The sequence below is a fragment of the Polyodon spathula genome, chromosome 7, assembly GCF_017654505.1.
Source record: "Polyodon spathula isolate WHYD16114869_AA chromosome 7, ASM1765450v1, whole genome shotgun sequence".
Taxonomy (NCBI): Eukaryota; Metazoa; Chordata; class Actinopteri; order Acipenseriformes; family Polyodontidae; genus Polyodon; species Polyodon spathula.
Genome location: NC_054540.1, coordinates 55,326,934 through 55,341,787, shown reverse-complemented (window position 1 = coordinate 55,341,787; position 14,854 = coordinate 55,326,934). Strand labels below are relative to the sequence as shown.

General features: G+C 44.7%; 1 protein-coding gene across 3 annotated transcripts in view; it reads right to left on the bottom strand.

The window, feature by feature from the left end:
- LOC121318858 (proto-oncogene DBL-like) overlaps nucleotides 1-14,854 on the bottom strand; it is a 28,996-nt gene that overhangs the window by 7,781 nt on the left and 6,361 nt on the right. For 2 of the 3 annotated variants that reach the window (XM_041255985.1, XM_041255984.1), the window contains exons 2-20: nucleotides 14,490-14,558; nucleotides 13,386-13,500; nucleotides 11,839-11,929; nucleotides 8,718-8,837; nucleotides 8,009-8,125; nucleotides 7,084-7,233; nucleotides 6,522-6,646; nucleotides 5,541-5,655; nucleotides 5,240-5,359; nucleotides 4,847-5,038; nucleotides 4,258-4,449; nucleotides 3,670-3,841; nucleotides 2,514-2,602; nucleotides 2,010-2,095; nucleotides 1,760-1,826; nucleotides 1,286-1,401; nucleotides 515-584; nucleotides 267-359; nucleotides 89-181 (exon numbers count right to left, since the gene is read on the bottom strand). In XM_041255985.1, the coding sequence (XP_041111919.1) occupies nucleotides 89-181; nucleotides 267-359; nucleotides 515-584; nucleotides 1,286-1,401; nucleotides 1,760-1,826; nucleotides 2,010-2,095; nucleotides 2,514-2,602; nucleotides 3,670-3,841; nucleotides 4,258-4,449; nucleotides 4,847-5,038; nucleotides 5,240-5,359; nucleotides 5,541-5,655; nucleotides 6,522-6,646; nucleotides 7,084-7,233; nucleotides 8,009-8,125; nucleotides 8,718-8,837; nucleotides 11,839-11,929; nucleotides 13,386-13,500; nucleotides 14,490-14,558 (2,192 nt within the window). Of the gene's footprint in view, nucleotides 1-88; nucleotides 182-266; nucleotides 360-514; nucleotides 585-1,285; nucleotides 1,402-1,759; nucleotides 1,827-2,009; nucleotides 2,096-2,513; nucleotides 2,603-3,669; nucleotides 3,842-4,257; nucleotides 4,450-4,846; nucleotides 5,039-5,239; nucleotides 5,360-5,540; nucleotides 5,656-6,521; nucleotides 6,647-7,083; nucleotides 7,234-8,008; nucleotides 8,126-8,717; nucleotides 8,838-10,698; nucleotides 10,845-11,838; nucleotides 11,930-13,385; nucleotides 13,501-14,489; nucleotides 14,559-14,854 lie in introns of those variants that run through there. The other variant, XM_041255986.1, reaches the window with a different exon arrangement.

Below are 14,854 nucleotides of genomic sequence, written 5' to 3'. Positions count from 1 at the left end.
TAACTCAGAGTTATTTAAAGTCTAGAACATGAATATCAAAGAAACACCAGAAATGCAGAATCAGAAGGTACAAGAAACCCTGGTGAACCTTCAGTAAGAGTTGGTACTTGGTGAGCCTCTGGACTGGCTTCAGTAAGTAGGAGTCCAAACCCAGCTTGTGCTCAAGCTTCCTCTGGCATTCCTGCAGCAGAGGAAAGGGTGCGGTTATCAGTACAGGTGATTACAGTCCAGGTGTTTAGATGAAGGAAGGACAGGTGTGGAGATACCTGGAAGAAGGCACAGTCGGAGAACTGCCTCCACAGAGACTCAGAGCGAGGCTTGTTCTGACAGTACTGCTCGTACATCTGGAAGTTCTCCTTCTGAAACACAATCAGAAACAGCGAGCTGTGGGGCTGGCTAGTGCACTGTATGCTTGCAACACTTTATTTGGCCTGCATAGGTTTGAAAAGGGTTCAGATGATACTGGCTACTGTTTAATTGTGAAGTTGCAAGACCCCTACCCTGTGTCACTCACCCTCTGGAGAAAGCAGACTCCCACCCTCTCGGGGGTCTCCAGACAGCCCTCAAGCTCCTGCAGGAACACCCTGTAGAGAGACAGCAGCTTTAGACAAAGCGGGCCACTGCAGCGCACACCGGAGCCGAGTCCAGACCAGGGCAGCCAGGCCTGTACTAAACAGTGAAGGAGCACCCCTGCACACAGCACACAACACTCCTAGACTCTCCCACAACACGAAGGCACAGCCCAGCAGGGCCTCACACACAGCCTCAGCCTAGAGCAGCCTGGACACATCTCTAAGGGAGAGTCTCTCTGAGACTATCCATCTTTCAAAAGACTAAATCAGGGAAGTGTTAACCCCAGTCAGCTCATGAAATCTTTTGTCTTCTTCAAGCACAACACAGCAAAGGTAATCCCATTTCCCATTAAGGTAAAGAGATAAAGAGACCTGGAGCTCCCTGTGCTTAGACGTGCCATACAGAGCAACGTCATATGGGTGTCAAATGATCCTATTTTAATAACATAATAACCTCCACATACATCTGGGAAACTAGTGTGTCGCCAGAGCGGTGCTTCTCACATCCACTAGGGGGGACTAACTAACACTAACTGACCCTAACAACAGCATGAAACCTTTCAGCCCTGAATTACCATGCCCATAGCAAGTTGCTCTTCGAGAGTTTATTAACACAGCTCAAAGGACTCCAAGGCACTGGGGTGCTCTGCACTGGTGATAGGCTGGGCTGCCCTGATAAAGTAAAGAGATTCAGAATGTGGTTCTCGTCGTGCCTGCTGTGAAAGCTGTATATTTCGGTCATGTTACCAAAGAGGATGGCCTTCTTACTGCGCAGGACAGGGGGCATGAGGACGGACAGGGCAGGATTGTCCATTTCCGCCCGGTAACCCTGCAAGAAACAGACAAACATAAAGAACACACACTGCAGCACTTACAACCCTTCAAACAAAGCTCTGGTTACACACAGTTATTATTGAATACACAGGCAAATAAGTCTTGAACAAAAACAAAACATCCCCAGGGGCATAGTGGAAATGGTCTCTAAAAGAACTAGCAGGGACAGAAATAAGACAGCTTGCAAGCAGTTTGATCCATTCCTCCTTCTACTATGAGTTTAATAAGACATACCTGAGCTTGTTACATATATACTGGATGGCTAATCAAGCTTGTGGTAAAACTGGAATGGGTGAAAAGGCTATGCATGGAATAAATCGAATGGACCGAATGCGAGGGTGATGTCCTCTCACCAGCAGCACAGAAAGCAGCTCGTCCACATAGACACGCTCCGTCTCAATCAACTCCTTCATCACGAGGCTGCAGAGAGAAGGAGAGGCAGAGCATGAGAGAGAGCACGAGAGAGAGAGAGAGAGAGAGAGAGAGAGAGAGAGAGAGAGAGAGAGAGAGAGAGAGAGAGAGAGAGAGAGAGAGAGAGAGTGAGAGAGAGAGCAAGAGAGAGAGGTGTGGGCAGGGCAGGGATGAGGGGGCGGGCCAGGTTACCGTTTGAGCAGGTCAGGGCTGTCCTCTCCCTCCAAGCTGAACGAGAGAGAGCTGCGTGTCTCCTGGTAGTCGTGCATCACCTCGATCTAAGAGGGAACAGAATAGAGATCACTGCCTGGGCTTGTACTGAGACTGAGGAATACATTGCTCTGTCCTGAGCGACAATGTTCACCTTTCAACACGGCTTGGTAGAATAGCTCAACCCAAAGCCACAGAGCAGTAAACTAAAATACTGGACTAATATAAAATATGAACTCAGATAATTGTACAGTACATGTATATTTGGATTCACTTTTCAGTAAGGACAATAATTAGTTAACCCTTTCATGCATTACACTTTTTTTTCATTGCTTTATATTGGGGGAAAAAAAGGTATCCTCATATGAGGCTATCATGCATTTGCGTTTCCCATATATCCCCACATAAAGATTAGATTTTTTTTTTTGTATCCATCCTCATGAGGTTGCCAAGCATCAAAGGGTTAATTTGATGTCGCTGTTTTACCTTCCTGGAATTGGGGCTTTTCCTGGATGCTCTCTTTCCGGGCAGAGACAGGTCAAACGAGAACTTCAGGCTGGAGTTGAAATCCACACCTGGACAGAAGAGGGAAGCACTTACCCGTTTATTAAAAACAAACACAAATCTCTCTCTATCTGCTGGGACCAATTAGAGCAATCATGACCTTCAATGGGTTTGTGAGGCTGATGTAACTGCACAACTGAGGAGGCGCTAAATTAATTCATGTACCTTACCTCTCATGACACCTATGGCAAATAAATTAATTGAATATTTCACTGGCTCAGGTGGCAGCCTGTACACAATGCATCCTGGTGTGCGTCACCTGCAGGCTCACAGCCAACAGATTTAACGTTTTTGCAAAGGAATACAGAGAGAGAAAGCCACAGTAGGTTGCCCACACACAATGAGCAAAGCTGTCAGTGAAACGGGAGGGATTGTACTGAGGGGATTCAAAACATGCACCATCAACTTTACACTGCAGAATCATACCAGCTAGTGAACCTCAGAGATTCCCAGGCTATTCCCATTAGACCAGGCATGTCAATACATCTAAAGTCAGTCTCACATACAGACTGCAGCCATGTAGGCTTTGCAAGTAATATGTGATTGTGTGCCAGTGTCGGCACGTGGTAAAAGCTCACCTTACTGACATTTTTGGGCACTTCATTCACCTGGTCAGGGTACAGTAAAAGATGACCAGTGTAGGAACTGCCTGGTCAGTTCGAAACTGTCAAACTGTAGTCAAGCAGACAAATGTGTCATATTTTATTGATTCAAACAGCTGTCTGTCTGGCTTTGGAACTCATTTGATCAACCTGTACCCCACAGGGAAAAGCCACAGCTGGATTTAGAGAGCATTTTACAGCACTGGAGAACCCGAGATTACACAACTACTTATCCTTGGTTATTTGGGGATTACCCCCTAAAAGTTGATCAATGTACCCCACGTCAATTCCCCAGTAAATCACTTTCAAATCCTGGCTGGGCTCATCTTGGTAAAATTATTTTGGTTCTCAGTTGAAATGCTATGCTTTTCTAGACAGTGACTGTGACTGTGAATTTGAATATGATAACAAGCAGCTGTTAGTCTCCACCCCGGAGAAAGCAGCCTCTGTGTAGCTGTGCTGGCTGGCCGGCTCACCGTGTTTGGGGGAGAAGAGCGGGGATTTGGAGCGGGGCGGGTTCTCGGGTCTGGGTGCCACCAGCTGGACGGGCCGGACCTGCTTGTCCGTCAGCTTCTGGAGACAGGCCTGTCGGTTCTGGAACATTCCACGCACCGCCACCACCTTCTCGTGAGCTGTGTCTATCTTCCCCTATGACAGCGGTGAGAGAACAGAGATGATTGACAGAGCTTCCTGCTGTTATTTGATTGGGTTAGAAGCCATTTATAAACTATTTAGTTCAACTGTTTCTATACCGTTAGGTTCAGTATGCTGTTTTTGTCAACTGTTCATGACAGAAATGCTAAAAAAAACTATTACTAGATTTTCAAAGCTATTTACTTCAAATCGTTAATTAGCGCAATTTGTTTCTCAGGTGAAAAAACCCCACAGAATAAACGTCTAAAACGAACAAGAAACTTAACACTTCATTCTCGCCCCTCAATTAAAAGTCTTAGTTGTTTAGGTCTGGTTTGGCAACTTTGTTGGCTTTCTTGAATAAAATTGTGCGAACGACAATGAAATAGTTTCTTTTAGGTTGGGGAGGGTATGGGGTGCAATGCGGTTACCAGGAGCTGGGGGGTGAGGATGGACTGGTACTCCTCCCTCATTGAGTCAGCCCCGGTACTCAGGGGAGGGGGGCTCCCCTCTTGGAACCTCTCGATCTCCCGCAGTGCTGCCTGCGCCCCATCCTTTGTCTGGAACCGATCCACTTGCTGATTGGCCAGGAGGTAGGCACCCTTGTCACACCAGCACAGCGCCTGTGACAGACAGACACACAGACAAACCGGGACCCTTCAGACAGATCTGAAGAACAGGACACACTTAGAGTAGGTAAGCAAGCAGGCAAAGAGGCAAGAGAGGCAGGGGACAGCAAGCACACAGACAGAGAAAAACAAAGAGACAAGGGGGAGGCAGGACAGAGAGATACAGACAGACAGACACGGACAGACAGACGTTCTTAAAAATAACTGAGAACAGATAGATGGATACAACTGAGCTTTTGTATGACAGATGAAAATTTTTCCTGTACTTTTGAAAACATGAAAACAATCTTACTTAAACAGATATTAAGAAATTGAAATTGCACGAGGGAAGGAGAGGAACTGGCTGCTTTCTGCATTGTCGTTTTATACAGTTATCGGTGTCCTGTCTTACCTCCTCTAGGCGGGACAGCAGCTCTCTGGAGCGGGCGAGGGATTCCCTCTTGGCCCGCAGGTTGGCAGTCAGCACGTCCGAGAGGTGCCGCAGCTCGTTGCAGCGCTGGCAGAAGAGCGCCAGGGCATAGTGGTGGCTGGCAGCCAGCTGGTGCCCCTGCAGGATCACTGTCTGAGCCCGGCCCATCTCCTCCTGCAGAAACAGGAAGAACCGGGAAGGGGGGAATGAAGGAGCCAACTCAAAAAGGAGGACCAAGCAACCAAGCAATTCTGTTATCTTAAGGTGCCCACGCGACCCCACATGAAACAATGCCTGTGCCACAATGATAGTCTAACTTGATATACGCTAATGGAGTGTGAAGTCCATTCTTTGTTCAAATGTTGCGAGTGTCACCTGAGCTCTCCCCTCCAGTGTGTCCAGATCGTGGATGAGATGCTCTGTCTGAGCGGCAGTCTCTCCCACCCCGGGTACCTCTCGCTCCTGAGCAGACAGCTGCTGTAGGGCCGTCTCCATCTGCAAACAAACCCACAGCCCGGGCATCACTCATTGCCTGCTGATTTAGGATCGATTGATCAGCTGGTAAACTAATGCACTGACATGGTGCCACCAGGGTCAGGAATAAGAGGATTCCTAGTTCATGAATTAAATCACAGAACCGCACAACTGCAGCTCGGCCACATTGCTCTTGCTGTACCTCGTGGAAGTGTTGCTCAAACTCCCAGAGCTGGAGGTATTGCTTCAGTTTGAGCTGGTGCTTCTCCCAGAACCCGTCGAACGCAGTTTCCATGTCGTGGAGCTGAGCCAGCAACCTGAGGACAGACAGAATGAACAGCTTCAGGATCATATGCCTACAGGCCCGGCGGCAGAGTGTGCTACCGGGGCCCCATAGTTGTTTTTGGGGGGGGGGGGGGTGTCCCGTCATGGAAAAGGTCACTCTAGTCAAACAAGCACATCGCAATATAATTCCGTCCCTCGAAATGCGCAAATTAGAAAACGTCACAAACTGTGAGAAAAGGGGGACCCTGCAAAGGGGGTTGCTCATGGCGGGGGGTATTCATTTGCCTCTCCCTTGACACCAGCCTGCATATGGACAATCCTGAGATCAGTGGAATCATTAATGTACACTTTGAATTTACTTGAGCTCCAGGGAACAGATTTTACTGCATGGGGTAAAAAAAACGGCAGATGTTTCCAAAATAGGAATAAATAAGATTATTGATCAACCTGCCATCTAAGACATCTTTAAAGGATTAGTTAAAGAATAAACACATTTGTAGTGATTAAAAGTAACAAAGTAATTAATAACAACTTAAAAAAAGTAATCAAAATTGTAAACAATTGAAAACATTTTCACTATATAGTTTGGGATATTTAGGTAGTTCATAGCTGATTTTCCTGTACGTAATTCTAAGCAACTTTAGTGACAGCAAAAAAAGTTAATATTCATGAAAATTAACTGTGATTTCCACATATTGGTAATGTAGTAATTATGAGACATTTTTAAGTCATTCTTCTACTATTTCTAGCCCAAGCAGTGAAATATATATTGTGAGTGCATGCTGTTTGGTAACATGAACCATTTTTTTGATTTTCATTGTACTGTGCAGTGAAGCAAAGGTTAGTGTGCGCTTCGCTGAGCCCCGGGCGTCTCCTCTCTGCAGTCTCCTGTCTGTACCTGTGCACCGTGTGCCAGTCCTGGCTCACGTCCCATTCCTGCTCTGACTCCACTTCGGCACTCACAGACTCCTCCAGACTCGACAGCAAGTGTCTGCCCTCCCTCATCACTGAGTGCATGTCTTCCTGTGAAACGAGGGGGGAGCAGAGCGAGATTCATCATCACGAGAACGAAGCATCCCCAGGGGCATAGTGGAAGGTATATCTAAAATAATAACCATGGCTGGAAATACAGCAAGACTGCCATTGCATAGCAGTTTCATCCATTCCTGGTTTTACTATTAATAAGACACAGCTGAGCTTGTCACCTACACAATGGGGCTAATCAAGCCCTTAGTAAAACCTGGAATGGGCTTTGGAATGGATTGCATCACTGGCTTCATTCAGTTAGTGAAAGAGAATTATAGTAGCTTTAGATTGTATTTTCTTAGTTATATTTGCTCCACTATGCAACTAATACCAGCCACAACCCACTAATATCTCAAAATCCAAACAAAAAGCAAGGCACAGACTATAGGAGGAAGGCACGGCTAGCAATCAGCCCATTCCTAGTGCAGCCCTACCTTCAGCTGCTTGTACTTGTCGGTGTTAGCGATCAGCAGGTACTCGATGGAGATGATGTCATCGGGCAGCTCAGTCTCAGCCAGCTCTGTGCCGAACGCCTGGAGCATCTGAGCAATCTCCTTCACAGTCACTGCAAAGCTCTCGATGGCCTGCAGGGGGAGCCAGCAAGACAGGAGCTGATTACAGGGAAGTGGGGCGTAATGGACTTCTACGGTAAACCAGAAGTCCCTGCTGGTCCCTTTAGAAGGATCTACAGACGTACGGTAGAACTATATGTAGATTTGTCCCGCAGTACAATTACAAGACAGACCACTGCCATATGATGTATGCTAGCTTGGGGTGGGCCTTTCTCTCTAGAAGAGGGGACTGTCTCATTGTATCTCTCTGGCTCCTCCTTATTTTTAAATCAATGATTACTGATCAACACAAATAAAAATGCTCTCCGCTCTCAACACAAGATAAGGCTGTTTTTCTGAAGTAAAAACTGGATTGAGTGCTCCTTGGGTACGAACTTTCTCCAATCACATAAAACAATCCCAGCCTTCATTTGTTTTTAAATCTAAGATTATAACACATCTGGACACCAGATGCTATTGTGCCAGAGAAAACAGCGCCACCTATTGAGCCACCATAGACACAGCAGCATCAGAGCAGCTCATCCAAGCAATGACCAGACCCAACCCTGCTTAGCTGACTCTCCCTCCATTGGTTATCTACGGCTGAACAGTGTTAAGACTAATCATATTAATGGCATTGGATATAGTACCGTAGGATGCTTGGTCACTAATGCATGCTACAGAACTCAGACTGCGATTGTGTAATGTACCACGGACTAGGCGAGTGACATGAAAGCAGCAAGGTGTGTGTAATTGAGGTATGAGTGCTTTATCTCCTCATAGCCCAGTGTGGCCCTCCTGCCCGCACCGTGCGCAGGATGACCCAGTCGCTGTGGCAGTACTCCAGGGTGCCTCCGAACTCTGGGGTCAGCTGGTTCTCATCAATGTAGCGCAGCAGCTCGGTGACAGAGCTCAGCATGACCACCTGAAACACAAGAACTGGGTCTGAGGGAGAGGGAACTGGACCCAGGCAAGCCACAGAACCAGGCTGGTCTGCAGTTCCAAGGCTGCAGAATCACTTATTTTATATACACAATGCTTTAACTAAATCACTTTCATTTAGAAAAGGTATTATGGTAAATTGGACTGGGTTTTGCAGTACATTGCAGATTGCCATGATTTTTCCATGCTTACATTGTGCCTTTAGTATGCCATGCTTTTCTTGCAATTCTTTTCAACGATTTGACTATATAATACCCTAGTAACCATTTAAAATAGTGGTACTTCTGCACAAATGATTACATATTAGGGATGTGTAATCAATAAAAATAGAATCACTTGTCCTGTCCTTCAGAGTCCAAGTCCTATTATATGTGACTCTGCAACAGTTGCTGATGCATAGTTCTCCCCCTAGTCTCTAAATTGCTTTGGATAAAAGCATCTGCTGAATGACTAATTAATAATGAGCTCCAAATCACTTCCCCTTTAAGTGATATTAGTGACTGTGGATTCAATTTGGAATATGATGTCTCTCTTAAAGGGCAAGTCAGACCCGCAGATAATGTTTCAGCTCTTACTGGCATTTTAAGCATGAAGTCCTCTTGGCTGAAGCGGAAGCCGATGTCAGTGACAGTCCGCTGGAAGAAGCTGGTGGGACGCAGAACCAGGACCAGGTGCAGGTTCCCTGGGAAGGAGGCCTGGGGGAGGAAACAGGAATAACGAGGCACTGAGCACTGCCATCCGCGTCACACACATTCAAAGCGTGTACATTTCGGAGAACACTTTGAGTCAGATTTTGAACGAAACAGTTGTCATGCCCTTTAGAACCCTGGGTTTGGTATCATTAGCAATGTTTTTTTTTTCTGTTTTCATAAAAGTGGTGCAAATTTTACACTGAAGCAAAAACTTTATAAATCTAGCCTTGCACCAAAAACTGTGTTCCCTAGAGACCTCTTTGAGTGGCTGGCACCCATTTCAAAAGACATTTCGAAAATAAAAAATGCAGTGATCAGGGGTGGCGTGATGAACATGTGTGTGTGGGGCTGTAAGGTGGGCAGGGAGGGGGTTAATTCTATCCCCACCAGAAATCACAGGTGTGGCTGTTCCCCAATTAGGTAATTGAGTGCTAGGTGGGAGTGACTATCTGTGTAAAGGAGAGCAAAATCGTCTGTTTGGGGAGGGGTGCTTGGTGAGTTTTGACCTGTATGGTAGAGGTGAATCCCAACCTGCATTGTTTTGTTTAAACGTTTTATTTTGGTCCTGTTTATTTATTCCGGTTCTGTTTGTTGTTGTCCCCCCTGTGGGATTAGTAAATGTGTACTTATCTAACCAGCTTGGGCCGTGGTGCTATCCTGTAACAACAAAGTACTAAAACTAATGAAGGGTTGCTAACTCGCTATCAAATGACACCTTTAAAACGCAAAGGAACCATGAAAGCATCAAACGCAACACATCCCAAAACAATATCTGCAACGTTACTAAAATGTCAACCCAATTACAAAGCCATTAAAATGCCCATTGCTTGTCATTTTCTTGCTTTTTAATCACCACCTGGAGCAGCTATCGCTGAGCTGAGCTGGGCTGGGACGGGAGGGGGTGTTGTTAAAAGTGTGCTAATGCAGTGCATTCCAGCTCGTCACTGTCACAATGTGGACTTCCTTTCTGTCAGCTGAGACGCGTGAACGTGTAATTAACATCTCGCTGGAGACCACAGAAGCTGTCACTCTGCTCAGTGCTATATAGACTACAGTACTATAAGAGCGTTCAAAGAGCAGCTGTCCGGGGCAATCTATACAAATGTGTGAAAACGGCATAGAATGTGAAGGGGTAATGGTAACACACAGTTTTAAAATGTGTGAGGATGGCGATATGTTTTTTTTTCCTTAAACACGTACTTTGTGGTAAATGATTGACGGACATATGCACTCATTTTAATATATTGTTTTTTAAATACACTTTGCACTAACATCGTGTTTCTTGTCATTTCACATTGTCCCGAACCGGAACTCTACTTTGCAGGTAGAAACTTTCAGAAAACAAATCGTTAAATTAAATTCGAGTGCGTGACACGTGCCTCGTTAAACTGGCTCGTGTCAAACCGGGTCACTTACTGACCACTACTATACTGGAGTTTCCAAACGTGAGGGGTTTTTTTTCGGGGGGAGCGTGTTGTTGTACCACGATGTTTTAAACCAGCATTGCTGACATTGGGGTGTCCTGGAATACTAACCTAGCAAGCGAGCCCTGGTAATTAACAACATAACGCACTCTCCGTGAAATCTGGCATCCAAATGTAATCACGCCGAGATCTTCAGGGTAATATGCTTTAATGCAGGTGTTAATGCGCACTTAAAGCCCTATCTGAATCCCATGACTAAGCTGTATTATACAGCCAGCTACCTCTGCACCACAAAATGCCATAGACCAGTCCCACACAGTATCCTCTGTGCTACAGTAAAGCTCCAACACCGCTCTGCAGCATTTTTTACCCATTACATTTGAACTTGAGAAGCACAGTACTGTAGCAGTATAGAAATGATATGATCAGAATGACTTTACCGTGGTCCTCCGGAGCCTCGCCATGCCCGGCGGAGGGTTTGCCTCTGCCATTTCTGATAAGGGGGGCGGATAATCGGGGTCTTTCCCTCTCGCTGCCACCCGCCAACCGCCGCAGCCGCGGTATGAGAGCTCAGCTCCAGTAAGGGGGCCGGCCAGAAGCAGGCATCTGCAAAGCTGACGATGCCTTTGCCAGGAGCAGGGTGGCAGCACTGTGTCACCTACACAGTTTTGTTTTCAGCACGGAGGATGCTGCACCAATTCCGCAGAGAGGTCGTATACACTTTGTCTTCTTTTAATTAGAAACGGCGCGTTCTCACCACCTTCTATTTGAATTATTATATTTAAACATCTCTACGCACGTACGCAATCTGCCCGCCCGCTTCCCTTCCTGTGCCAAACTGACTAGCCCGTGATATAAGCTGTAACTCTCGGCAGCAGGTCAGCCCTGCAGTGAGCAGAGCATTTGGTAGGAAAAAACTGTAAGCTAACAAAGAAACATAACGTAACACGATTTATAAAAGAAATGTATTTACATTCAAGAATAAGGTCTACTTTGCTCTTGTACCGTTGTATGTATATGTATTTCAACCAATATTAATTAACTAAGACATTTTACCTATTTAAAATCTGACATACACAAAAAGTGTTTTAATCGTTCGTTTCTGGTTTTTATATATTTTTAGTTGGCGTATATGATTAAACGAACATTTAAACGAACATTTGGGCGAAATAATGGAGGAACGTAACTTTTCAAACAGGACACTTGAATATTCAGAAAGACGTTCCACTGTTTAAATATGAATCGACTACACCACAGACTGAACAGAGGAAACAGAGCACACGAAGCACCCCTGCTGGGAGCGTCAGATTTCAGCACCTCGGAGAGCGCATGTGGCTCCCCAGGCGTCGGAAAGAGAGTTTAGTTGAGTGTGTGTAAACATTTTATAATAAAGAACGTATACATGTTTGGCATGTAATATCTCCTTATTTTACGGTATTACTACTACATTAAATAAGATGACCATTGATGTTATACAGTTTAATCCAAAAATATGTTATAGTTTTTAAAGCGATATTTAAAACAAATAAAGTAGAAAAGAACAGCGTGTTCCAAATGCAGTGCAGAGTGTTCAGCCTTACCGCTATTTTGGAGAGGGTCGCTTTAATTGAGGCCCAGGTGTTCATCCTCCGGTCCAGGAGGAGAATGAATTTAATTTCGGGTTCACGTTTTCTGAATTAAAAAAAAAAAAAAAAAAAGACAGTTACATTCACTTTGCTGGCCTTACTGTCATCATGATAAGTAACCCCCGCAGTTTGTGTTTGCTACGTGTGTTACAGTTAAACCACAACTCCAGACATGAGCTCAAACGACTCTATATCACGTGTAGTGATGTGGTCAAACCCATTGTGCTGGTCCAGATACAAGCTGCCTGAGCTAGCACGTCACATTTAGAAAGCTTTTCCACAGGAGGGCGCTCTACACATCTTCCCCTTGTCAACCCTTTTCTGAGTGAACATAAAGGGTTACATTTTAACAGTCCTTTTCATACTATTTTTAATACCCGAATAAACAAATTTGAACCTGACATTTCAGAGAGATAGTGTCTTTATCAAGTATATGTTCATGCATTTGTGTTTGGATGATAATGCACGTGTATTTAGGATTCCAATCAATGCTGTTTACAATAGAGGGGTTTAGAAGAAACCAAATAAAAGCAGGTTGAATGTGCCTCAAGTAAAAGGAACAATGACTCACTAAATCAATACTTTGTTAAGGAGAACATAATGTAGCAATGTGGATTTTAGATACAAATCAACCTTCTAAATACCCCCCACACATGCAAATGCATGGGCATTGTTTGGGCAAGTACAAACATAGGCTGTGCATTGCTATCTTTGAAAGGGCATTACATTTGCTCATATTATAAGATTTATGATTCTTAACAGAAAGCCATGTGAACACATGGGGAAAAGGGACTTTTAGTTTGAATTTTAAGCAATGCATATTTTGTAGGGGACTATTGTTTCAAGTAAGTGCATCACCTCACTCTTTATGTAAACTGTTGTCTTCAAAAAGTTTGAAAAACATGATAAAAACACACACACACACACACACACACACACACACACACACACACACACACACACACACACATGCACATGCAAGCGCACACACACACACACACACACACACACACTTACATATTTAAATACAAAAAAACAGACACATGCGAAACACAAACACATACTCATGTTCACACAGACACACATTTTCAGCACACAGAAAACATGATTCTGGGTTTCCAGTTCCTCTGGAAGACATACTGCAGCAGAGCTGCTGGATTTATTTAACAGCACGTTTCTCGAACCACCACAGTTCTTTCACTTTTGCAGAAAGGAACTTTAAAACCACAGCTTTTGCACAATCCGGCAGAACCATCATTCAGCATTACATTCTCCTGAGCCCTGCACAGAGCAGCTCTGGGATAGACATCACCGGAGTGTCAAGCAGGGTCCTGATAGAATCAGGAGCAGGGAAGTGCCTCTGACCACTGATAGAGATGAGAAATGCTGACCATGGCTATCAATTCCTCAGATATCCCGGGAAGTATTTCTCCTGCACTGTAGTGAATACAGAATTAGCATGATGGCACTGCAGTGCAGGAAGGTACAGCATAGCCACGCACCGTGGAATCAAGGTTAAGTAGGTCAACACTTTTGTCAGCGCATCCTCCGGAACCTCGTTAAAACTGGAGCACTCTGGGAGGGTGATGACAACAGCAGAGTCCTCTCCTCGACCACCTGGAAAAAGCAAACACAAACACATTAAAGCACTGAGATATGAGGAGTGCAGTTCAGCTTGGATCTCACATTTATATAATGCTTTTCATGGCCAGCAAAGACTCCCAAGCACATTGACAGGCAATAATCAAACAATGTAAAAGGGGAATACATATGAACTTGTTTTATAATTTATGGGAGCACATTTGCCTATTTCAGTCACTGCAGCTGGTAATGGTTGCTTGCATTGTAAGGCACTATAAGACGATGCAGTGCATGGAAAGAAAGCTCTGTATAAATGTATAGATCATGAGATGTACTGAGTGAGTCATTGAAGGAACCTGCTCTTGCTCTGACTCCTGATCCTGCAGACATGCTGAGGTAGCAGTCATTAGATGCTATTACCATACGTGGCTATGGAGGTGTATGTGTCCCTAGTAAGCATCTACACAATTAGCTCTTTAAACAGTCAGATGTGTTCTAGGTAGCCACACAAATTGAACCTACCTTGCCAATTACTGGCTTCCTCAAACTCTCTTTTATTGCTTGGACAATAAATTCTACTGCCAGTTTTTTGTGTGTGTGAAGTTGTAACAGGTCTTTTCTCATAATATCTACACCCCATACTGAGTTACGTTCAAGGTCCGAGCTTGTGTATTGCCACGGAGACGATCTCTTGCTGGCATTCAGTCCCAGCTCCTTACTGACACTGTATGGAAAAGCTGTGACCAGAACACCTGGGCCATGATACAGCGATGGAAATAAGACTCCTATTGCATAGCAGTTTCAGGTTTTACTATGAACTTGATAAGCTTCTATGTATGGGTAACAAGCTCAGGTGTGTCTTATTAAACTTGTAGTAAAACCAGGATTGGATCAAACCGCTATGCAATAGGAGTTTTATTTCCATCCCTGTGCTAGTGTAGGTGAACAACCCACATCTCTGCTTCATGCAGATGATTGAACAAGGTTACCAAAGAGATTGCAGGTAAATTATCAACAGTTCTTACCTGAGAGATACGCAATCTGCTTCTTCATGTGCTCAGAGATGTCCTGCAACCTCATTGGAATGTCAACTCCTGCCAGGAGAGAAGAGCAAACTGTTAGACTGGAGCCTCGCAGCTCACAACAAACACCTTGGATAAGGCTTTGTGTGCACAAGAACACTGACTGCAGAAAATCCACTTACCCTTTCATTGAATTCAATTGATTTCATTGGTATGAAGTTTGGTTACATGGAATAAAGAGCCAAAAGATATACAATGAAAGTCACCATATGAAAATGAAAAGATAGCCGTATCATTCCAAACGTTAAGAATCAACACTTACACATTTTAACATGTGTTGGGTCAGCACAATACCAATACAATATTTG